Consider the following 26,905-nt stretch of genomic DNA (forward strand, 5'->3'; position numbering starts at 1 on the left):
CAGTGATCCTAGGCATCCCTTGGTTGGCCACCCACAACCCCTCGGTGGACTGGGACGGCCGCTGCATATGGTTCCGCTCTGACTTTTGTTCTCAGAACTGTTTACATGAATCCGTCCCTCCTCCGCCCGAAGAACCTACCTTATTTGGAATATCCACCAAGGAACTTTTACCCCCTCAATATCAGGAGTTCCAGGATGTCTGTGACAAGAGAAATGCAGACAAACTGCCCCTGCATCGGCCTGATGACTGCCGATTGAGCTGCTACCTGGAGCCGAAATACCCTTCGGCAGTATATACTCCCTCTCCGAGCCGGAACTCAAGGCCCTGAAGGAGCACTTAGACGAAAATCTAAAAAATGGTTTTATCCGACCTTCCACATCTCCTGCAGGGGCCCCCTTCTTTTTTGTGGAGAAAAATGACTCTTCTCTATGCCCTTGCATAGATTATCGAAAGCTCAACAACGTTACTGTGAAGAACCGGTACCCTCTTCCCCCTGAATTCTGAACTCCTTGAGAGACTTCGGGCGGAAAAAGTCTTCACTAAGCTCGATCTCCGAGGAGCCTACAACCTGGTCCGAATTTGCCCGGGGGACGAGTGGAAAACCGCCTTCCGAACCCGCTACGGTCACTTCGAGTATCTGATCATGCCTTTCGGCCTCTGCAATGCCCCTGCTTCCTTCCAACATTTTATCAACGACATCCTCAGGGACATGCTTGACCAATTTGTGGTAGCATATCTGGACGATATTTTGATTTTCTCAGAAGACCTTGAACAACATCGTGGGCATGTCCACAGAGTGCTACAGAAACTCAGTGAACAGTCTCTCTATATTAAATTGGAGAAGTGTGAATTTGAACAGACTTCCACCCAATTCCTCGGCTATATTATTTCTCCGGAGGGCTTAAGTATGGATCCCTGGAAGATCAAGGCGGTGGATCCTGCTGTATCTACCGCTGTTCCTCTGTTGCTATTACTACCAACTCGACTGTTGCCAACCTCGGAATCGTCCCCGACTACTCTCTTGCCTGATCCTCTACTACCATCTACCTCTCTGCTGTCGACCCGGACGCCTCCACACCGCCTCTCTCCTTGCGGTCTCCCGCTACTGGACTCCACCCGGTACACTGCCCGGTGCACTCCCAGGCAGGTGAGCTAGCACCCCTAACAGGCTCGCTCCAGATACATTTGCGGTCTGCTTTTTGCCTCCTGTGCACTGCAAGTTCTGCCTGCTTCTCCTACTTCTACCCCCTATCTGCTGCTCTGTCACTCCCTCTGAACTCCCCTCCTCTTCCTCTCTTGTGAGCACCAATGTGACATCCATCGACACGTCATCGTCACCTTCCCCACTACTGACATTAGAGATCTCGGAGTAGGAAGCAACAGCGAGGACCTCCATCCTTGGGCTGATCTGGGTACTGTTGTCAGACCGCTGGGTAGTGGCCGTTCTTACCTACTCTTCCTCATCCGATGCCAAGAATGGCTGCGCATTGGTAAGGTCTGGGAATGGATGGGAAAATAATTCATCTGACTCGAGTGGAGGGGCTATGGTGGTGGTGGTGATGTCTTTGGGGGTGCACACAGCAGAGAGTAAGGAGCGTGCAGATACAGAGGATGAGGAGGGTGCAGAAGCGGAAGGCTGAGTGAGCCATTCAACCAACTCTGGTGCGTCCTTTGACTTAATCGGAAGTACCTTCTCCAACTTCCCACTTAGGCACTATATAAAAATTATATTAAAGGTATATCACACCCCTGCCTCAATCATTTTTTTGGGGGGCAACTGGTATATCACATCAGTTGCATTTAGTTGTTCCAATAGCGTTTGTCCCTCTGTATAGCTGCGGTATTGCAGCAGAACCGCACACAACTGCTGCACAATACAAATGCACTATATAGAAAGTATATTCTAGGTATATCACACCCCTGCCTCAATCATTTTTTGGGGGGGCAACTGGTATATCACATCAGTTGCATTTAGTTGTTCCAATAGCGTTTGTCCCTCTGTATAGCTGCGGTATTGCAGCAGAACCGCACACAACTGCTGCACAATACAAATGCACTATATAGAAAGTATATTCTAGGTATATCACACCCCTGCCTCAATCATTTTTTGGGGGGGCAACTGGTATATCACATCAGTTGCATTTAGTTGTTCCAATAGCGTTTGTCCCTCTGTATAGCTGCGGTATTGCAGCAGAACCACACACAACTGCTGCCACAATACAAATGCACTATAATATACTTTTTATGTTAGAAAGTATATTATACGTATATATCACACCCCTCAGTATGTCACACCTATCGATAGCACACCTATACCAGTCCCTAAAAGGACTTTTGTGGCCCTATTAGCTAGCGTTTGGTGTCTCTAACAGTCTGTGCCTGCTCCACATAACAACCTCTCCCTGCACTGGCAAAAGACTGAATGTAAAATGGCGGCCAGATCAGGTTTATTTATAGGGTAGGGGTGTGTCCATGTGCTTAAATGTCTTAATTGGCTGTCCTGTACCACCTGATGGATGTGTTATGGGTCAAAGTTCTGCACAATGTAAAATAATATGGGCCGGCGGACATCGCAATATGTTCGCCTGTTTGGCGAACCAAGAACAAGCAAAGTTCGCCACAAAACGACCGCTGGGCAAACCGCAAGGCCATCTCTAGTGGTAAGTATGATTTATTTATTTTTCTGTTAATTTCGACCTGTTTTTACTCTCAGATGCCACAATCATGTATGGTATGAACACAGCATCTGAGAGGTACAATGATGGGCGGCGCTATTGCAGCTCCCTGTCATTGCACCCACTAGTTACAAAAAAATGGGCTTCGTGACTAAGTAATTAGTCACAAAGCCCATTTTTATTGTAAAATTCGGCCAAGCCGCCAAATCAAATTTTCCAAAACTTCACTCATCTCTAAATGTAATGTCATGCTGCATATTACACCAAGTTTTAAATCTGTTTGACCACAGCACTCTTCCTTAACCTGCCAAAATTGGACGCATGTCCGGGTTTTTGCTCTTAGCTCCACCACAAGAACTGTATACGTCGTATGGATTTAGACAGAATAAGAATGCAGCTGGCGCTAGAAGGTAATGCAGAGTGCCATGTTAAATACAGTTACATGGTACCTGATTGGTGGCTGCCACATGTACCTGTATTTAGAGATGGCCTTGCGGTTCGCCCGGCGGTCGTTTCGCGGCGAACTTTGTGTGTTCGCGATTCGTCGAACATGCGAACATATGGAGAAATTCGCACCCGCTGTATTCTTTTACATTATGAAGAACTTTGACCCATGGCACATCCATCAGGTGGTACAGGACAGCCAATTGAGACATTTTAGCACATGGACATACCCCCTACCTTATAAATAAACCTGATCTGGCCGCCATTTTACATTCAGTGTTTTGCCAGTGTAGGGAGAGGTTGCTGTGTGGAGCAGGGACAGGCTGTTAGGGACACCAAACGCTAGCTAATAGGGCCACAAATATTCATTTTAAGGACTAGTGTAGGTGTGCTATCTATATGTGTGATACACAGAGGGGTGCAAAATACTTATACTTTTATAATGAGTCAAAAACACATAGATCTATATAGTGATTAACTGGAAGTCAGGGGGCTAGGGGCTTACTAGGGCCATTTTTATATAGGGTAAGGTTCCGGATGGGGTCGCTCTTATCAGGGCGGGTGGTCTGTGGTTTGGCTATCAGGGCCAGAATAGCACCCCCCTGTAAGGAAATTTAAGGGATAGTTATTTGCCCACCCTGTCCTTCAATACCACATCATCATCTAGCCCAGGGATAGATGGTTTTTGCTTTCCCTCCGAGATTCATGGATGTGCACTGGAACCCCCCCCCCCGGATTGTGGTAGGACATATGTTTTCTGATTTGGTGCCGCCGAGCACCTGATTTAGTGCCGCCGAGCACTTGTTATTGCCTACCACATCTATGCTTTTTGCTTAAAGGGTTCTGCACTTTGTTTTAACTGATGATCTATCCTCTGGATAGATCATCAGCATCTGATCGGCAGGGGTCCGACACCTGGGACCCCCGCCGATCAGCTGTTTGAGAAGGCAGCGGCGCTTCGGCAGCGGCGCTTCAGCAGCGCTGCTGCCTTCTTGCTGTTTACCGGTGGCCCAGTGACATCACGACTAGTATCAACTAGCGTGGGCGAGGCTAAGCTCTGTTCACTTGAATGGAGCTAAGATGCCTTCTCAAATAGCTGATCGGCGGGGGTCCCGGGTGTCGGACCCCTGCCGATCAGATGCTGATGATCTATCCAGAGGATAGATCATCAGTTAAAACAAAGTGCATAACCCCTTTAACTTTAATAATTAAATTTATTTTCATTTTGAGGGATATCTTTTCCATTCACACGTCTGCAAAATGGGTCCGCATCTGTTCCACAATTTAGCGGAACGGGTGCAGACCCATTCATGTTCAATGGGGCCGGAATGTGCTGTCCGCATCCGCATTTGCAGATCCGCACTTCTGCATCTGTGCTTCCGTTTCCGCAATAAAATAGAACATGTCGTGTGACGGACTCTCATCGTAAAATTATTAAAGGTTATGTTTTAGCTTTGTGTATATTCTAATAGATTGCCTTCCTTGTACAATGTTATAATATACTTTCTATGTTAGAAAGTATATTATAGTGCATTTGTATTGTGCGGCAGTTGTGTGCGGTTCTGCTGCGATACTGCAGGTATATAGAGGGACAAGCGTTATTGGAACAAATAATTTCTACTGGTGTGATGTACCAGTCGCCCCCCCCAAAAACTGATTGAAGTGGGGTGTTGTATACCAATATACTTTCTTTATAGTGCATTTGGAGACTGTATAGTGCATTTGCGCATGCGCGTACGCGAAAATTATATTGCCGATATTTCGCATTGAAAAAAATAATAAATGGAGATTGCAAATTCGAATAATACATCTGGTATGTCACTGTCCATGTTGTGGGACTATTTGTGCACTTCTAGTCATTATTTCTTGGCTGCAAATATGAGCTGAAGGTTTTTCAGGTTTGCGAACCGTCCCGGCAGATGTTCGCCCATTACTACCTGTATTTAACATGGCGCTCTGCATTACCTTCCAGCGCCGGCTGCATTCCTATTGTGGTCACGGTTCTTGTAAGTCTGAGCTTCACTGCACCTAGCCCATTTCCCTCATGGAGCTTGATTTCTATCTATCTACTCCTCCACATTTAGTTTTACATCCTATATCTGTTACCCACTATTGTCCTTTGCTATTTTTTCTTTGTCCTGTATGGTTATTTCTTCTTTGACCTGTATGGTTACTTTGCTTTCAGCCTGTCGTCAGTTACACTATATCTAATATTGTCTATTCAGCTCGGATCACATTCATGATGACCCTTTTACAGCCATTATGGATTTGATCTGACCATGTATGGAAGATATGTATCCCTCATCACACCCATCACCGCCATATGTATGGACCGGTAGCTGGGTGTCTATATCCTCATGTTATCTATTGTAGTTGAACATTTAGTATTTTATTTATTTATCTACACTCATTCTCAGAAGAATCATGTTTAAAGAATTATGTACATAAGATCATGTTTATTATTTATTCCCAATAGATGAATTATGTATTATGTAAATTTGTAAAACTCTTTGTATGAATTATGTATTACGTAGATTTGCACAACTCCCTTTTGTATGAAATACAGATGCACTCATTGTATAATAATATTTTTTATAAGCCTAATGAAGGGCTTATACTAGCCTGATACGTTGCTTCTGGTGTATCACTGTGCCAGGCTGAAGTTATATGAAATTAAATTCACTAAGCATCTTAATTGCTGTCGGAGTGCTGTCTAAATCCATACGACTCATATTACACCTAGTGTAACCATGTATGGATGCCACAAACAGGATTAACAATCCTGGCTTAGCCCTTTTAGGAGGTTAGGTGTGGACTTGCTCCAACCCTAGCTCTAGTCAGTGTTAGGCCTCTTGCAAATGACCATATTTTCAATCTGTTTCCATTCCGTTTTTTTTCCGGACCGTATACAGAACCATTCATTAGGAAGAGTCTACAATAAAACGGAAGTTACTCCATGTGCATTCCATTTTCGTATTTCCATTCTGCAAAAAAATAGAACATGTCCTATTATTATTATCCGCATTACGTGCAAACACATTTCAGATAAGAATTACACAAGTATGGGACAGCTTTTTTTTTCTAAAAAATAATAATATTTGTGATGAATTATGCCAAGTTTGGGCTGCATGACAGGTACCATGGTTTGACTTGGGAAACAGATGTGACAGGATTCCTTTTGATGCTTGAATCCAGCAATGATGAAAATGCGAGGAATGGAATATTTTGTTATATGTAACCAAAAATTGTTGCTCTTTGTATTCTAGAGAAGGAAAATCTCAGTATGAAAGGGCTCTTGGGACTACTTCCAAGGACTTATTTGAAACCATTTACAGGTAACGTGCCTATGTACTGTGGCTTTGCAACAATCCGCAAATATACTGAAGTTCTCACAATTTCCCAATGAATAAACACTGATCAAATGTGATTCCGTCATATTAGCATTCTGCCACAGCATACTATGTATACAATCATTTTAACCCCTTAAGGACCAGGCAATTTTTTGCAAATCTGACTAGTGTCACTTTATGTGTGAATAACGTCATGACTCTTTTACTTATCCAGGCCATTCTGAGATTGTTTTTTCTTTCCGTCACATATTGTACTTCATGACACTGGTAAAATGGAGTAAAAAAAATGTATATTTATTTTAAAAAATACAAAATTTACCAAAAATTTGGAAAAATTTGCAAATTTCTAAGTTTTAATTTCTCTACTTCTATAATACATAGTAATACCTCCAACAATAGTTATTATTTTACATTCACCATATGTCTACTTCATGTTTGGATTATTTTGGGAATGCTATTTTATTTTTTGGGGATGTTACATAGCTTAGAAGTTTAGAAGCAAATCTTGCATTTTTTCTGAAATTTTCCAAAACCCACTTTTTAAGGACCAGTTCAGGTCTGAAGTCACTTTGTGAGGCTTACATAATAGAAACCACCCAAAAATGACCCCATTTTAGAAAATACACTCCTCAAGGTATTGAAAACTGATTTTACAAACTTTGTTACCCTTTAGGTGTTCCACAAGAGTTATTGGCAAATGGAGATGAAATTTCAGAATTTAAATTTTTGGGCAAATTTTCCATTTTAATCAATTTTTTCCAGTAACAAAGCAAGGGTTAACAGCCATACAAAACTCAATATTTATTGCCCTAATTCTTTAGTTTATAGGAACACCCCATATGTGGTTGTAAACTACTGTACGAGCACATGACAGGGCGCAGAAGGAAAGGAACACCATATGCCTTCCAGAAACCATATGGTGTTCCTTTCCTTCTGCGCCCTGCCGTGTGCCTGTACAATAGTTTATGACCACATATGGGATGTTTCTATAAACTACAGAATCAGGGCCATAAATATTATATTATATAAAAAAGTTTTGTTTGGCTGTTACCCCTTGCTTTGTTAATGGAAAAAAATGGATTAAAATGGAAAATTTTGCAAAAAATAGCTATTTTAACACCGCTTTTATAAATTTTTTTGACTGTGTTCATTTGAGGGGTTAGGTCATGCGTTTGAATGTGTTTTGCACGCGCGTGAGAAAAATCGGCATGTTTGGTACCCAGACCCAAACCCGGACTTCTTCACAGAAGTTCGGGTTTGGGTTAGGTGTTGTGTAGATTTTCTTATTTTCCCTTATAACATGGTTATAGGGAAAATAATAGCATTCTTAATACAGAATGTTTAGTAAAATAGGGATGGAGGGGTAAAAAAAATATATATATATTATTTAACTCAACCCATCCACTTGTTCTCGCAGCCCGACTTCTCTTGTCTTCTTTTTTGATCACAGTAGGAAAAGGACCTGTGGTGACATCACTGCGCTCATCAAATGGTCCATCACATGATCCATGTGATGGACCATGGTGACGGATCATGTGGCGGACCATGTGATGAGCGCAGTGACATCACCACAGGTCCTTTTCCTCCTGTAATCAAAGAAGAAGACAGAAGAGAAGCTGGGCTGCGCGAACAAGTGGATGAGGTGAGTTAAATTATTAATTTATTTTTAACCCCATGTCATAAGGGAAAATAATAATGATAGGGTCCCTATCCCGATCATCTCCTAGCAACCATGCATGAAAATCGCACCGCATCCGCACTTGCTTGCGGATGCTTGCGATTTTCACGCAGCCCCATTCACTTCTATGGGGCCTGGGTCGTGAAAAACGCACAATATAGAGCATGCTGCAATTTTCATGCAACGCACAAGTGATGCGTAAAAATCACCGCTCATGTGCACAGCCCCATAGAAATGAATAGGTCCGGATTCAGTGCGGGTGCAATGTGTTCACCTCCCACATTGTTCCTGCGTGGAAATCTTACCCGTGTGAAAGAGGTCTAAGTGTGCAACCTGACAGTGGAGCCTATAGCTGCTCAAATTTGCGGTACATTTGTACGACCGTTGCCTGCTACGGGTTGGCATTAGAGTTGAGCGAACACCTGGATGTTCGGGTTCGAGAAGTTCGGCCGAACATCCCGGAAATGTTCGGGTTCGGGATCCGAACCCGATCCGAACTTCGTCCCGAACCCGAACCCCATTGAAGTCAATGGGGACCCGAACTTTTCGGCACTAAAAAGGCTGTAAAACAGCCCAGGAAAGAGCTAGAGGGCTGCAAAAGGCAGCAACATGTAGGTAAATCCCCTGCAAACAAATGTGGATAGGGAAATGAATTAAAATAAAAATTAAATAAATAAAAATTAACCAAAATCAATTGGAGAGAGGTTCCATAGCAGAGAATCTGGCTTCCCGTCACCCACCACTGGAACAGTCCATTCTCAGATATTTAGGCCCCGGCACCCAGGCAGAGGAGAGAGGTCCCGTAACAGAGAATCTGTCTTCATGTCAGCAGAGAATTAGTCTGCATGTCATAGCAGAGAATGAGGCTTCACGTCAGCCACCACTGCAACAGTCCATTGGCATATATTTAGGCCCAGCACCCAGGCAGAGGAGGGAGGTCCCGTAACAGAGAATCTGTCTTCATGTCAGCAGAGAATTAGTCTGCATGTCATAGCAGAGAATGAGGCTTCACGTCAGCCACCACTGCAACAGTCCATTGGCATATATTTAGGCCCAGCACCCAGGCAGAGGAGGGAGGTCCCGTAACAGAGAATCTGGCTTCATGTCAGCAGAGAATCAGTCTGCATGTCATAGCAGAGAATGAGGCTTCACGTCAGCCACCACTGCAACAGTCCATTGGCATATATTTAGGCCCAGCACACACACAGGCAGAGGAGAGAGGTCCCGTAACAGAGAATCTGGCTTCATGTCAGCAGAGAATCAGTCTGCATGTCATAGCAGAGAATGAGGCTTCACGTCAGCCACCACTGCAACAGTCCATTGGCATATATTTAGGCCCAGCACCCAGGCAGAGGAGGGAGGTCCCGTAACAGAGAATCTGTCTTCATGTCAGCAGAGAATTAGTCTGCATGTCATAGCAGAGAATGAGGCTTCACGTCAGCCACCACTGCAACAGTCCATTGGCATATATTTAGGCCCAGCACACACACAGGCAGAGGAGAGAGGTCCCGTAACAGAGAATCTGGCTTCATGTCAGCAGAGAATCAGTCTGCATGTCATAGCAGAGAATGAGGCTTCACGTCACCCACCACTGCAACAGTCCATTGGCATATATTTAGGCCTAGCACACAGGCAGAGCAGAGAGGTCCCGTAACAGACAATCTGGCTTCATGTCAGCAGAGAATCAGTCTGCATGTCATAGCAGAGAATGAGGCTTCACGTCACCCACCACTGCAACAGTCCATTGGCATATATTTAGGCCTAGCACACAGGCAGAGCAGAGAGGTCCCGTAACAGACAATCTGGCTTCATGTCAGCAGAGAATCAGTCTGCATGTCATAGCAGAGAATGAGGCTTCACGTCACCCACCACTGCAACAGTCCATTGGCATATATTTAGGCCTAGCACACAGGCAGAGCAGAGAGGTCCCGTAACAGACAATCTGGCTTCATGACAGCAGAGAATCAGTCTGCATGTCATAGCAGAGAATGAGGCTTCACGTCACCCACCACTGCAACAGTCCATTGGCATATATTTAGGCCTAGCACACAGGCAGAGCAGAGAGGTCCCGTAACAGACAATCTGGCTTCATGTCAGCAGAGAATCAGTCTGCATGTCATAGCAGAGAATGAGGCTTCACGTCACCCACCACTGCAACAGTCCATTGGCATATATTTAGGCCTAGCACACAGGCAGAGCAGAGAGGTCCCGTAACAGACAATCTGGCTTCATGACAGCAGAGAATCAGTCTGCATGTCATAGCAGAGAATGAGGCTTCACGTCACCCACCACTGCAACAGTCCATTGGCATATATTTAGGCCTAGCACACAGGCAGAGCAGAGAGGTCCCGTAACAGACAATCTGGCTTCATGTCAGCAGAGAATCAGTCTGCATGTCATAGCAGAGAATGAGGCTTCACGTCACCCACCACTGCAACAGTCCATTGGCATATATTTAGGCCTAGCACACAGGCAGAGCAGAGAGGTCCCGTAACAGACGATCTGGCTTCATGTCAGCAGAGAATCAGTCTGCATGTCATAGCAGAGAATCAGGCTTCACGTCAGCCACCACTGCAACAGTCCATGGTCATAAATTTAGGCCCAGCACCCAGGCAGAGGAGAGAGGTCCCGTAACAGACAATCTGGCTTCATGTCAGCAGAGAATTAGTCTGCATGTCATAGCAGAGAATCAGGCTTCATGTCAGCCACCACTGCAACAGTCCATTGGCATATATTTAGGCCTAGCACACAGGCAGAGCAGAGAGGTTCATTCAACTTTGGGTAGCATCGCAATATAATGGTAAAATGAAAATAAAAATAGGATTGAATGAGGAAGTGCCCTGGAGTCCAATAATATATGGTTATGGGGAGGTAGTTAATGTCTAATCTGGACAAGGGACGGACAGGTCCTGTGGGATCCATGCCTGGTTCATTTTTATGAACGTCAGCTTGTCCACATTGGCTGTAGACAGGCGGCTGCGTTTGTCTGTAATGACGCCCCCTGCCGTGCTGAATACACGTTCAGACAAAACGCTGGCTGCCGGGCAGGCCAGCACCTCCAAGGCATAAAAGGCTAGCTCTGGCCACGTGGACAATTTAGAGACCCAGAAGTTGAATGGGGCCGAACCATCAGTCAGTACGTGGAGGGGTGTGCACACGTACTGTTCCACCATGTTAGTGAAATGTTGCCTCCTGCTAACACGTTGCGTATCAGGTGGTGGTGCAGTTAGCTGTGGCGTGTTGACAAAAGTTTTCCACATCTCTGCCATGCTAACCCTGCCCTCAGAGGAGCTGGCCGTGACACAGCTGCCTTGGCGACCTCTTGCTCCTCCTCTGCCTTGGCCTTGGGCTTCCACTTGTTCCCCTGTGACATTTGGGAATGCTCTCAGTAGCGCGTCTACCAACGTGCGCTTGTACTCGCGCATCTTCCTATCACGCTCCAGTGCAGGAAGTAAGGTGGGCACATTGTCTTTGTAGCGTGGATCCAGCAGGGTGGCAACCCAGTAGTCCGCACAGGTTAAAATGTGGGCAACTCTGCTGTCGTTGCGCAGGCACTGCAGCATGTAGTCGCTCATGTGTGCCAGGCTGCCCAGGGGTAAGGACAAGCTGTCCTCTGTGGGAGGCGTATCGTCATCGTCCTGCCTTTCCCCCCAGCCACGCACCAGTGATGGACCCGAGCTGCGTTGGGTGCCACCCCGCTGTGACCATGCTTCATCCTCATCCTCCTCCACCTCCTCCTCATCCTCGTCCTCCTCGTCCTCCAGTAGTGGGCCCTGGCTGGCCACATTTGTACCTGGCCTCTGCTGTTGCCAAAAACCTCCCTCTGAGTCACTTCGAAGAGACTGGCCTGAAAGTGCTAAAAATGACCCCTCTTCCTCATCCTCCTCCTCCTCCTCCTGGGCCACCTCCTGTTCCATCATCGCCCTAAGTGTTTTCTCAAGGAGACATAGAAGTGGTATTGTAACGCTGATAACGGTGTCATCGCCACTGGCCATGTTGGTGGAGTACTCGAAACAGCGCAACAGGGCACACAGGTCTCGCATGGAGGCCCAGTCATTGGTGGTGAAGTGGTGCTGTTCTGTAGTGCGACTGACCCGTGCGTGCTGCAGCTGAAACTCCACTATGGCCTGCTGCTGCTCGCACAGTCTGTCCAGCATGTGCAAGGTGGAGTTCCACCTGGTGGGCACGTCGCATATGAGGCGGTGAGCGGGAAGGCCGAAGTTACGCTGTAGCGCAGACAGGCGAGCAGCGGCAGGATGTGAACGCCGGAAGCGCGAACAGACGGCCCGCACTTTATGCAGCAGCTCTGACATGTCGGGGTAGTTGTGAATGAACTTCTGCACCACCAAATTCAGCACATGCGCCAAGCAAGGGATGTGCGTCAAATTGGCTAGTCCCAGAGCTGCAACGAGATTTCGCCCATTATCACACACCACCAGGCCGGGCTTGAGGCTCACCGGCAGCAACCACTCGTCGGTCTGTTGTTCAATACCCCGCCACAACTCCTGTGCGGTGTGGGGCCTGTCCCCCAAACATATGAGTTTCAGAATGGCCTGCTGACGTTTACCCCGGGCTGTGCTGAAGTTGGTGGTGAAGGTGTGTGGCTGACTGGATGAGCAGGTGGAAGAAGAGGAGGAGGAAGCCGAGAAGGAGGAGGTGGCAACAGGAGGCAAAGAATGTTGCCCTGCGATCCTTGGCGGCGGCAGGACGTGCGCCAAACAGCTCTCCGCCTGGGGCCCAGCTGCCACTACATTTACCCAGTGTGCAGTTAGGGAGATATAGCGTCCCTGGCCGTGCTTACTGGTCCACGTATCTGTGGTTAGGTGGACCTTGCTACAGATGGCGTTGCGCAGTGCACACTTGATTTTATCGGATACTTGGTTGTGCAGGGAAGGCACGGCTCTCTTGGAGAAGTAGTGCCGGCTGGGAACAACATACTGTGGGACAGCAAGCGACATGAGCTGTTTGAAGCTGTCTGTGTCCACCAGCCTAAATGACAGCATTTCATAGGCCAGTAGTTTAGAAATGCTGGCATTCAGGGCCAGGGATCGAGGGTGGCTAGGTGGGAATTTACGCTTTCTATCAAATGTTTGTGAGATGGAGAGCTGAACGCTGGCGTGTGACATGGTTGAGACGCTTGGTGACGGAGGTGGTGGTGGTGGTGTTGGTGGTACATCCCCTGTTTGCTGGGCGGCAGGTGCCAACGTTCCTCCAGAGGCGGAGGAAGAGGCCGAGGCGGCAGCAGCAGAATAGGCCGAGGCGGCAGCAGCAGAAGAGGTAGCAGGGGGAGCCTGAGTGACTTCCTTGGTTTTAAGGTGTTTACTCCACTGCAGTTCATGCTTTGCATGCAGGTGCCTGGTCATGCAGGTTGTGCTCAGGTTCAGAACGTTAATGCCTCGCTTCAGGCTCTGATGGCACAGCGTGCAAACCACTCGGGTCTTGTCGTCAGCACATTGTTTGAAGAAGTGCCATGCCAGGGAACTCCTTGAAGCTGCCTTTGGGGTGCTCGGTCCCAGATGGCGGCGGTCAGTAGCAGGCGGAGTCTCTTGGCGGCGGGTGTTCTGCTTTTGCCCACTGCTCCCTCTTTTGCTACGCTGTTGGCTCGGTCTCACCACTGCCTCTTCCTCCGAACTGTGAAAGTCAGTGGCACGACCTTCATTCCATGTGGGGTCTAGGACCTCATCGTCCCCTGCATCGTCTTCCACCCAGTCTTGATCCCTGACCTCCTGTTCAGTCTGCACACTGCAGAAAGACGCAGCAGTTGGCACCTGTGTTTCGTCATCATCAGAGACATGCTGAGGTGGTATTCCCATGTCCTCATCATCAGGAAACATAAGTGGTTGTGCGTCAGTGCATTCTATGTCTTTCACCGCTGGGGAAGGGCTAGGTGGATGCCCTTGGGAAACCCTGCCAGCGGAGTCTTCAAACAGCATAAGAGACTGCTGCATAACTTGAGGCTGAGACAGTTTCCCTGGTATGCATGGGGGTGATGTGACAGACTGATGGGGTTGGTTTTCAGGCGCCATCTGTGCGCTTTCTGCAGAAGACTGGGTGGGAGATAATGTGAACGTGCTGGATCCACTGTCGGCCACCCAATTGACTAATGCCTGTACCTGCTCAGGCCTTACCATCCTTAGAACGGCATTGGGCCCCACCATATATCGCTGTAAATTCTGGCGGCTACTGGGACCTGAGGTAGTTGGTACACTAGGACGTGTGGATGTGGCAGAACGGCCACGTCCTCTCCCAGCACCAGAGGGTCCACTAACACCACCACGACCATGTCCACGTCCGCGTCCCTTACTAGATGTTTTTCTCATTGTTATGGTTCACCACAACAACAAATATATTATTTGGCCCAATGTATTGTATTCAAATTCAGCGGGATATAAATTTGAGGCCTAGTATTTAGGCGCTGGGTGACCGGTATGGATTTAGTGACAGAATTAGACTTGGAAATGCACAGAAGCGTGTGTGTGAAGTTATTCTGAATGACCCTATGTGCACCTTCAATATTATATACCCTTTTAGGGATAGATTTCAAATAGCTCTGATATAGCAGAAACCACTAAATTATGAAATTGCTAAATTGGGAATTGTACTTCAACCCAGAACAAAAAATGTGCTTTGACGGACACTAAATATCTTGCCCAGCAACAACAGTACAGCGGTGGGTAACGAGAGATTTAGAGGGATTTAAATTTGAGGCCTAGTATTTAGGCGCTGGGTCACCGGTATGGATTTAGTGACAGAATTAGACTTGGAAATGCACAGAAGCGTGTGTGTGAAGTTATTCTGAATGACCCTATGTGCACCTTCAATATTATATACCCTTTTAGGGATAGATTTCAAATAGCTCTGATATAGCAGAAACCACTAAATTATGAAATTGCTAAATTGGGAATTGTACTTCAACCCAGAACAAAAAATGTGCTTTGACGGACACTAAATATCTTGCCCAGCAACAACAGTACAGCGGTGGGTAACGAGAGATTTAGAGGGATTTAAATTTGAGGCCTAGTATTTAGGCGCTGGGTCACCGGTATGGATTTAGTGACAGAATTAGACTTGGAAATGCACAGAAGCGTGTGTGTGAAGTTATTCTGAATGACCCTATGTGCACCTTCAATATTATATACCCTTTTAGGGATAGATTTCAAATAGCTCTGATATAGCAGAAACCACTAAATTATGAAATTGCTAAATTGGGAATTGTACTTCAACCCAGAACAAAAAATGTGCTTTGACGGACACTAAATATCTTGCCCAGCAACAACAGTACAGCGGTGGGTAACGAGAGATTTAGAGGGATTTAAATTTGAGGCCTAGTATTTAGGCGCTGGGTGACAGGTATGGGTTTAGTGACAGAATTAGACTTGAAAATACACAGTAGCGGGTGTGTGTGAAGTTATTCTGAATGACCCAATGTGCACCTTCAATATTATATACCCTTTTTGGGATAGATTTCAAATAGCTCTGATATAGCAGGAACCACTAAATTATGAAATTGCTAAATTGGGAATTGTACTTCAACCCAGAACAAAAAATGTGCTTTGACGGACACTAAATATCTTGCCCAGCAACAACAGTACAGCGGTGGGTAACGAGAGATTTAGAGGGATTTAAATTTGAGGCCTAGTATTTAGGCGCTGGGTCACCGGTATGGATTTAGTGACAGAATTAGACTTGGAAATGCACAGAAGCGTGTGTGTGAAGTTATTCTGAATGACCCTATGTGCACCTTCAATATTATATACCCTTTTAGGGATAGATTTCAAATAGCTCTGATATAGCAGAAACCACTAAATTATGAAATTGCTAAATTGGGAATTGTACTTCAACCCAGAACAAAAAATGTGCTTTGACGGACACTAAATATCTTGCCCAGCAACAACAGTACAGCGGTGGGTAACGAGAGATTTAGAGGGATTTAAATTTGAGGCCTAGTATTTAGGCGCTGGGTCACCGGTATGGATTTAGTGACAGAATTAGACTTGGAAATGCACAGAAGCGTGTGTGTGAAGTTATTCTGAATGACCCTATGTGCACCTTCAATATTATATACCCTTTTAGGGATAGATTTCAAATAGCTCTGATATAGCAGAAACCACTAAATTATGAAATTGCTAAATTGGGAATTGTACTTCAACCCAGAACAAAAAATGTGCTTTGACGGACACTAAATATCTTGCCCAGCAACAACAGTACAGTGGTGGGTAACGAGAGATTTAGAGGGATTTAAATTTGAGGCCTAGTATTTAGGCGCTGGGTCACCGGTATGGATTTAGTGACAGAATTAGACTTGGAAATGCACAGAAGCGTGTGTGTGAAGTTATTCTGAATGACCCTATGTGCACCTTCAATATTATATACCCTTTTAGGGATAGATTTCAAATAGCTCTGATATAGCAGAAACCACTAAATTATGAAATTGCTAAATTGGGAATTGTACTTCAACCCAGAACAAAAAATGTGCTTTGACGGACACTAAATATCTTGCCCAGCAACAACAGTACACCGGTGGGTAACGAGAGATTTAGAGGGAATTAAATTTGAGGCCTAGTATTTAGGCGCTGGGTCACCGGTATGGATTTAGTGACAGAATTAGACTTGGAAATACACAGTAGCGGGTGTGTGTGAAGTTATTCTGAATGACCCTATGTGCACCTTCAATATTATATACCCTTTTAGGGATAGATTTCAAATAGCTCTGATATAGCAGAAACCACTAAATTATGAAATTGCTAAATTGGGAATTGTACTTCAACCCAGAACAAAAAATGTGCTTTGACGGACACTAAATATCTTGCCCAGCAACAACAGTACAGCGGTGGGTAACGAGAGATTTAGAGGGAATTAAATTTGAGGCCTAGTATTTAGGCGCTGGGTCACCGGTATGGATTTAGTGACAGAATTAGACTTGGAAATGCACAGAAGCGTGTGTGTGAAGTTATTCTGAATGACCCTATGTGCACCTTCAATATTATATACCCTTTTTGGGATAGATTTCAAATAGCTCTGATATAGCAGGAACCACTAAATTATGAAATTGCTAAATTGGGAATTGTACTTCAACCCAGAACAAAAAATGTGCTTTGACGGGCACTAAATAACTTTCCCAGCTACAACAGGACAACGGTAACGAGAGATTTAGAGGGATTTAAATTTGAGGCCTAGTATTTAGGCGCTGGGTGACAGGTATGGGTTTAGTGACAGAATTAGACTTGGAAATACACAGTAGCGGGTGTGTGTGAAGTTATTCTGAATGACCCTATGTGCACCTTCAATATTATATACCCTTTTAGGGATAGATTTCAAATAGCTCTGATATAGCAGAAACCACTAAATTATGAAATTGCTAAATTGGGAATTGTACTTCAACCCAGAACAAAAAATGTGCTTTGACGGACACTAAATATCTTGCCCAGCAACAACAGTACACCGGTGGGTAACGAGAGATTTAGAGGGAATTAAATTTGAGGCCTAGTATTTAGGCGCTGGGTCACCGGTATGGATTTAGTGACAGAATTAGACTTGGAAATACACAGTAGCGGGTGTGTGTGAAGTTATTCTGAATGACCCTATGTGCACCTTCAATATTATATACCCTTTTAGGGATAGATTTCAAATAGCTCTGATATAGCAGAAACCACTAAATTATGAAATTGCTAAATTGGGAATTGTACTTCAACCCAGAACAAAAAATGTGCTTTGACGGACACTAAATATCTTGCCCAGCAACAACAGTACAGCGGTGGGTAACGAGAGATTTAGAGGGAATTAAATTTGAGGCCTAGTATTTAGGCGCTGGGTCACCGGTATGGATTTAGTGACAGAATTAGACTTGGAAATGCACAGAAGCGTGTGTGTGAAGTTATTCTGAATGACCCTATGTGCACCTTCAATATTATATACCCTTTTTGGGATAGATTTCAAATAGCTCTGATATAGCAGGAACCACTAAATTATGAAATTGCTAAATTGGGAATTGTACTTCAACCCAGAACAAAAAATGTGCTTTGACGGGCACTAAATAACTTTCCCAGCTACAACAGGACAACGGTAACGAGAGATTTAGAGGGATTTAAATTTGAGGCCTAGTATTTAGGCGCTGGGTGACAGGTATGGGTTTAGTGACAGAATTAGACTTGGAAATACACAGTAGCGGGTGTGTGTGAAGTTATTCTGAATGACCCTATGTGCACCTTCAATATTATATACCCTTTTAGGGATAGATTTCAAATAGCTCTGATATAGCAGAAACCACTAAATTATGAAATTGCTAAATTGGGAATTGTACTTCAACCCAGAACAAAAAATGTGCTTTGACGGACACTAAATATCTTGCCCAGCAACAACAGTACAGCGGTGGGTAACGAGAGATTTAGAGGGAATTAAATTTGAGGCCTAGTATTTAGGCGCTGGGTCACCGGTATGGATTTAGTGACAGAATTAGACTTGGAAATACACAGTAGCGGGTGTGTGTGAAGTTACTCTGAATGACCCTATGTGCACCTTCAATATTATATACCCTTTTTGGGATAGATTTCAAAGAGCTCTGATATAGCAGGAACCACTAAATTATGAAATTGCTAAATTGGGAATTGTATTTCAACCCAGAACAAGAAATGTGCTTGAACGGACACTAAATAACTCGCCCAGCTACAGCACTAGGGACAGATTTAGCTGGATATAAATTTGAGGCCTAGTATTTAGGCGCTGGGTGACCGGTATGGATTTAGTGACAGAATTAGACTGGGATATGGCCAAAAAATGAACAGACTATTGCTGGTTAAATGCACTTGGTGTGACAGCTTCACCCTGATGTAGGCTTTAGCCAAAAAACAACCACACCATTGAGGGTTAAATGCACTTGGTGACAGGCGCAGCTTGCCCCTGATTTTGTATATGGCCAAAAAATGAACAGACTATTGCTGGTTAAATGCACTTGGTGTGACAGCTTCACCCTGATGTAGGCTTTAGCCAAAAAACAACCACACCATTGAGGGTTAAATGCACTTGGTGACAGGCGCAGCTTGCCCCTGATTTTGTATATGGCCAAAAAATGAACAGACTATTGCTGGTTAAATGCACTTGGTGTGACAGCTTCACCCTGATGTAGGCTTTAGCCAAAAAACAACCACACCATTGAGGGTTAAATGCACTTGGTGACAGGCGCAGCTTGCCCCTGATTTTGTATATGGCCAAAAAATGAACAGACTATTGCTGGTTAAATGCACTTGGTGTGACAGCTTCACCCTGATGTAGGCTTTAGCCAAAAAACAACCACACCATTGAGGGTTAAATGCACTTGGTCGCAGCTTGTGCTGGCGCACCACAAGACACAAAATGGCCGCCGATCACCCCAGAAAAATGAGACTGACAAACGGTCTGTGCAGCCTAAAAACAGTGAGCAATTGAGGATCAGCAGCTCAATGATCCACAGCTGCAGATCGATCAGTTAATCAAGTCCTTTGGAGGAGTTAATCTGCCTAATCTCGCCCTACTGTCGCAGCCGCAACCTCTCCCTACGCTAATCAGAGCAGAGTGACGGGCGGCGCTATGTGACTCCAGCTTAAATAGAGGCTGGGTCACATGGTGCTCTGGCCAATCACAGCCATGCCAATAGTAGGCATGGCTGTGATGGCCTCTTGGGGCAAGTAGTATGACGCTTGTTGATTGGCTGCTTTGCAGCCTTTCAAAAAGCGCCAAGAAAGCGTCACAAAAGCGCGAAGAAAGCGACGAACACCGAACCCGAACCCGGACTTTTACGAAAATGTCCGGGTTCGGGTCCGTGTCACGGACACCCCAAAATTCGGTACGAACCCGAACTATACAGTTCGAGTTCGCTCATCCCTAGTTGGCATGGCTTGACCATCGGGCATACCCTAAAATCTCTCCAATCTGGGGCTCTCTAGCTGATGCAAGATTGGAACTTCTAGCATGTGCTCATTATCTGGTGGCTGGAGAACCAGAGGTTAGATACCAATGTCCTAAGGATTGCAGGTACTCCTCCACAAAAAAAAATCTGATGAACAATTAATTTTTCCTGCACAACACAGATGTAGCAGAACTTAATTTCTCATTTGGCTCAATGTGATATCATAATACATAACCTGAGCTATTTTGCAGGGTAACAGGCAACCCTATTGCTGTATCTGAACACAGAGAGAAGGAATGAAACAGTTAAATTCAGTGAGCTCTTCTACATCTGTATGGTAGAACAGCTTCTCCCTTATTATTAGAGCTCAGCACATGGCTGTGGAGTAGCAGCAGCTGGATTAACAATCATGGGCGAACATAAGGGCCCGGGACCCAAGCACAAGGCTGTTTGTCTCTTACAACCTGTTCCATATAGGATGCGATCCTGAGAGGTGATGTCACCGCCACCTCTCAGGATCTAAGAATGGTGATTGGTGGTGTATTATCACACCACCGATCACCATCCTATTCCGGGTTATCTGGTCACCGGAGACCCGAATGACCCGGAAACGCAGCAGACCGCAGGTCTGAATTGACCTACGATTTGCTGCGAATGCTGAAACGGGGGGTCACAGAACCCCCTCAGCATTGTCACAGAGCACCTGATGAATGATTTCAGGAGGCACTCTGTTCTGATCACCACCCGGTGTCCTAAAGGACTCGTACATTAGGGAATACCTGTACGCCCTGTGTTCGTAAGAGGTTAAAGGTTTATTTAAACTTTTAAGCATATTATTAGCTTAAAAAGAAACCCACTCCCTTTACCCTCTCATCTATTGCAATAGTAAAAATAAAGAAGTAAATTAAAAGGAATCTATCATCAGCAACCTCCCAACTGTTTGTATAGACACATAGCCGTAGTTCACCTGATTACACAATTTTTCTTTTGTTGATCTGATACTCCATTCCCGAGTTATGATACTTATTGTTAAGTCTACTTTCACACTGGCGTTTTGGCTTTTCGTTTGTGAAATCCGTTTAGGGCTCTCACAAGCGGTCCAAAATGGATCAGTTTGCATTCTAATGCATTCTGAATGAAAAAGGATCTGCTCAGAATGCCTCCATTCCGCTTTGGAGACGGACACTAAAATGCTGCTTGGAGCATTCTGGTGTCTGTCTGATGAAACTGAGCCAAATGGATCCATCCTGGCACACAATGTAAGTCAATGGGGATGGATCCGTTTTAACTGACGCAATCTGGCACAATAGAAAACGTCTTGGCTATGTTAAAGATAATGCAAACGGATCTGTACTGAACGGATGCAGACAGATGTATTATCTGAATGGATACGTCCACGAGTGTGAAAGTAGCCTAATTAAGCCTTCAATGCAATAAGGGTGTCACCATTGCTCTTGTTGCACTCAAGCTCCTCACCTTTCTGTGGCCAGCCCCTTCCTCACTGCTTTTAGTTACTTAAAGGGAGTCTGTCACAAGCAGCCTCCCCGTCCAGCTGTTTGCATAGACACATAACTGTAGTTCACTTTAATAAAGCAATGTTTTTCTTTTGTTGAACTGAGTCTCTGTTATTGAGTTATGATACTTTAAAAAAAAATATGCAAATTAAGCCTTTGGTGCAATGAGGGTGTCACCCTTGCTCTTGTTGCACCCAAGCTCCACTCATTTCTGTGGTAAGCCCCTTCCTGGCTGCTTTGTCACTGTCTGGTGTTGTCAATCAAAACAGTGAGGGAGGGGCTGGCCACAGAAAGGTGAGGAGCTTGAGTGCAACAAGAGCAATGGTGACACCCTACGGGGCGGAGCTTGAGCTTTTGGTGCCAGTTAGGGCTATTTAAAGCTGGGGCTTCTCCCAGTTCGGTCTCCTGGAGCACAGATTTGTCTTGAATCTGTTGCAGTTTTGCTTCCTTGGTTTTTGTTCCTTGCGAGTTCTGGTTTCTTGCGGTTTGCAATTTAGACCTTGTTAGGATCTTCTGGGTAAAAATCCTGAGGTTTTTTGATTATTGTCTTTTTTCCTCCGAATTTGGCGGTTAATTCTTTTTCTTGTATTGCAACCATGTCTTCTACCGGGGACGGTGACCGGGAGCTCAGCAGAAAGGGTACTGGCAAAAGACGTTACCTGCAATGCCATGATTGCCAGATTGTGCTGGAAGACAGCTATGCATTTTCCCGATGCCCGCCCTGTAGGGCCAAAGCACTACCCCAGCAGGAACCGGCGGTCCATGACATGGTTTACTGGGTGAAGGGCTACATGGAATCAAACATAAGCCAGATGAACTCTTCCATAGAAGAATTGAAACATGCTTTGGTGTCCAAAAGCCGACGACCTTCCTCTCCTCATCGGGCCATGGAGGTGTCGGGAGCTCAGGATTTAAGAGAGGGATCGGCCTCTTCTTCCTCTGAGGACAAAGATGTCTTTTCTTATTTATTTCCTCATGAGAAAGCCCAGCGGCTGTTGAGATCCATCCGGTCGGGGGACCAGGATGTTGATCCAGGGGAAGCCTCATCCAGGGGAAGCCTCTAAGGGGCCCAGGGCCTTTAAAGCAGATAGTTCCCTCTTGTTGTTAATGAAGACAGAGTGGAAGAAACCGGAGAAGGCTCCTGTATTGACCAAGAGATTCAAATCCTTTTTTCCTTTGAAAGAGGATCAGGTATCGTCCTGGGGGCCTGTCCCGAAGGTGGACATGGCCATCTCTAAATTGCCAAAGAGGACCTTAATTCCATCGGACGACGGGTCAAGCATCCAATATCCGATGGACCGGAAGGTGGATTGCGCCCTTGGCGCATTTACTCCTCAGCTTCTGCCGCCGCCTCAGTCGCTATTGCGTCCTCGGAAGTGGCGAATTTTCTCACCCAGGTGCAGTCTGACCTGGACCAGGGGGTCTCTAGGGATGACATCCTGGCCTCCTGTAGGATGGCCAGCTTAGCCAGCGACTTCCTGTGTGACAACAGTTGAAGTTGGCATCCAATTCCATGGCGCTTTCAACCGTGGGCAGACGTCCGCTCTGGTTAAAGCCTTGGAAAGCGGACACTACGTTCAAGCACAACCTTTGTGCTATGGCTTACGAACCCGGCAAGCTTTTTGGGGCAGAGCTGGACCAAATAATGGAAGGGCTGTCGGACAAGAAGGGCATGTCCCTTCCTCAACAGTCCTTTCATGGTCGGGGCAAGAGGTATGGTTCAACCCAGAGCCTAGAGAGATTGGGGGTCCCGGAGAGGAGGAAGATCCTCTAGGGCAGGCATCTCAAACTGCGGCCCTCCAGCTGTTGCAAAACTACAACTCCCACAATGCCCTGCTGTAGGCTGATACCTGTAGGCTGTCTGGGCTTGCTGGGAGTTGTAGTTTTGCAACAGCTGGAGGGCCGCAGTTTGAGATCCCTGCTCTAGGGGATCTAGTCCTCCCAAGAAGTCCTCAACGCTCTCATTGCAGGCCTCCTCAAAGCTCTTGGTATCTAGCTGGTCTAACTGGATGTTCAGTGCTCCCTGCTCCCCACATTCCCGTAGGCGGTCGCCTACAACATTTTCTAGGTTTGTGACAGGATCATATCCAGGACCAATGGGTCCTTCGGATCATTTCACAAGGCTACCTAGTGGACTTGAGCAGTCTGCCCACAGACAGGTTCGTCCAGACAAGGCTACTTCCCTGCAGCAAGCAAAGAGTTCTAGAGAGCTATGATCTAGATTATCTTTAGAAGGGGGCTTTAGAGGAGGTCCCTCTCCAAGAGAGGGGAGCAGGGATCTATTCCCCGGTTTTTCTGGTACCCAAGAGTACCAGAGGGTAGAGGATGATTATAGATTTGAGGTACTTCAATTGATTCACCAAACGAAAAAAAGTCTCCTATGGAAAATATCCAGTCAGTAACCAATCTTCATTTGCCGGGGGATTTCTTGGCAACCTTGGACCTCAAGGATGCTTATCTCCATATTCCCATCCATCCTGGGTCCAGAAGCTGCTTAAGGATCGCGGTACAGATGGGGGGGGTCCTAAAATATTTCCAGCCCCACACACTTTTACCAAGGTGGTGATGTCCATGGTGGCCGCTCTAAGGCTTCAGGGTCTGAGCATAGTTTCCATACCTGGATGATTGGCTCCTCAGAGCCCCTTCCCAAGTGATCCTGTCCCAACACATTAAACAGGCTGAATAATCAACTGGGACAAGTCCCAACTTCTGCCAGCCACCTCAGTAAGGTTCCGGTGTGTGGTGGATTCAGTAAAGATGACTATTCATCTCACTCCCGAGAGAAGGCGATCCGTTCAGCAGACAGCCCGTTCTCTCTCAATACCACGAAAGGTAACGATCCGTACATTATTAAAGATGTTGAGACTAATGTCTTCAAACGCAGAGGCGGTGCCTTGGGCATTATGGCATCTGCGTCCACTTCAGTCGGAGGTACTAGCCAAGTGGAATCACGGAGGTACTAGCCAAGTGGAATCCCTGTCTTACCATGCCCGATCCTCCCTGAGATGGTGGCAAGTCCCTGATCCAGCCCTCATGGATCATACTTACTTCAGATGCATTCCTAGTAGGTTGGGGAGCACATCTTCTAGACAAGACAGTCCAAGGATCTTGGACACCACAGGAAAAATCATTGTCATCGAATCTCTTGGAGATCAGAGCGATCAGATTAGCTCTTTTTCATTTTGCTCCCTTCATTCGAGGGAAGGCAGTGAAGGTACAGTCAGACAGCATGACCGCTGTACTGTACATCAACAAGCAGGAAGCACGAGGTCATAAAGTCTCCTGAGAGAGATAGGGGTGATATTGGATTGGGCAGAACTGAACCTCACCCACTTATCAGCCGTTCACATTCGCAGAGTTCACAATGTGATCGCGGATCGTCTGAGCCGAGGTCTTCCAACCGGAGAATGGTGACTTCATCCAGAGGTCTTCAAGGAGATAACGCTCAGGTGGGGCATGCCAGAGATCGATCTCATGGCAACGAGGTTCGACACCAAGTTGGAGAGGTATTGCAGGGAAAGGGTTACAGGGAGGAAAACCCGTGGCAATAGATGCACTGTCAATCCCTGTGAAGGTTCAGACTGGCCTACATCTTCCCTCCAATTTCCTTGATACCAAGGGTCTTGATGAAAATCAGGCAGGACCAAGCGTCAGTCATCGCCATCATTCCATACTGGCCAAAGAGAGCTTGGTTTATCCAACTCTTCCAGATGAGTCAGGGTCAATTTTGGAGGCTTCCCCCAGAGAGAGTACTGGTGTCGGGACACTCAGACCTCCTCAAATCTTTAAATGTTCAACCTGACAGCCTGGAGGTTGATTAGTCCCTTCCAAGGATAGAAGGGCTATCGGGGTCTGTCTCGAGAACCTTAGAGCACTCAAGATCGGAAGCTACTAACAAGTCCTACTCAAGAATTTGGAAAAAAAAATCATCTTGGTGTTCTATGCATCATCACACATCCACTGAGGCTTCCATACCGGTCATTCCTCAGTTTCTACAAGATGGTCTGGACAAGGGGTTGTCACCTTCTACCCTCAAAGTGCAGGTTTCAGCGATTTCAGCCTGTCTCATCAGGTCTATTTCTCAAGAGCCCCTTATTAAAAGGTTCCTGAAGGGAGCCTCAAGGTTTAAACCTACAGTAATTAGACCTGTCCCTGTTTGGGATTTAACCATCGTGCTCAGGGGGTTATCCTCTCCCCCCTTTGAGCCCCTAGAGGAGGTGGGATTCAGGTTCCTTACCTTGAAGATCACCTTTTTGTTGGCCATTACCTCTGCAAAGCGATTTGGGGAGCTCCAGGCATTTTCCGCTTTTGAGCCATACACTAAGTTCCTGCAAGATCGGGTGCTACTTAGATTCTTGCCTACCTTTATTCCAAAGGTGCCTTCTTTTGACAACATTACCAGGTGATTTCCCTTCCGACTTTGGCTCCACCCCCCTCCTCTGTGGAAAGAGGGCTTCACACCGTTGACATTTCAAGATGTCTTAGGATTTACTTGGAACGATCCAATGTATTTAAGAGAGATGAGAACCTCCTTATCCTCCTTTCCGGTACCCACAAGGAGAGGAAAGCCTCTAAGCCCTCCATCAGTCGATGGATTAAGGAGGAAATTCGGGAGTCCTATATCTCTCAGGGTTCGGAGCCTCCTGAGTTTGTAAGGGCCCACTCTACACGGGCAGTGGCTACTTCTTTTGCAGAGAGAAGCTCGATTCCATTGGATGTGATCTGTAAGTCAGCTTCTTGGAGTTCTCACTCCACCTTTATCTCACACTATAGAGTGGATTCTAGAATTCATAGCTATTCCTCATTTGGCCGGACAGTATTAACTTCCGCGAGGCATGAGGACCCTCCTATGAGGGTTGCTTCTTGCTAAATCCCCATTTGTGCCACTGATTAGGACGTAAGGGAATCGTTAATTTTTAATGATAATTTGTTTTCCCTTAGTCCTAACAGTGGCACACAAATATCCCCCCTTAGTTATACTTTAAAGCTGTTGTTTTTTCTCTTTTCTACTTGTAACTACACAAGGCCCTGGAGTTGATGCCACCTCTTTATTGGGGGTGGGAGGGCGTATGCTTACTTAGTTTTTAATTTATTAAAAGTTCCACCTGTCCTAACCAGTCCACAGTGGCAAAATACCCCATTTGTGCCATTGTTAGGATTAAGGGGAAACAAATTATCGTTAGAAATTAACGATTGCAAAGCTGGCGTTGGTTATCTGAATGGGGGCATATGATCGGTCCTAGAACTCAGAATAAATAATAGAATAACACTGTAAAAAAAATGAGAGTGACTTAAAAGACTGATAATAAATATATGGGACAATTAGCCCAAAGTAAGTAAACGATGGAATGGATTTACATGA

General features: G+C 45.8%; 1 protein-coding gene across 1 annotated transcript in view; it reads left to right on the forward strand.

The window, feature by feature from the left end:
- Window positions 1–26,905, forward strand: part of LOC122932695 (acetylserotonin O-methyltransferase-like) — a 141,417-nt gene that overhangs the window by 108,819 nt on the left and 5,693 nt on the right. The window contains exon 4 of the mRNA XM_044287258.1: window positions 6,387–6,455. Coding sequence (XP_044143193.1) covers window positions 6,387–6,455 — 69 coding nt within the window. The remainder of the gene's footprint in view (window positions 1–6,386; window positions 6,456–26,905) is intronic.

Source organism: Bufo gargarizans, chromosome 3 (genome assembly GCF_014858855.1).
Source record: "Bufo gargarizans isolate SCDJY-AF-19 chromosome 3, ASM1485885v1, whole genome shotgun sequence".
In the NCBI taxonomy this organism is placed as follows: domain Eukaryota; kingdom Metazoa; phylum Chordata; class Amphibia; order Anura; family Bufonidae; genus Bufo; species Bufo gargarizans.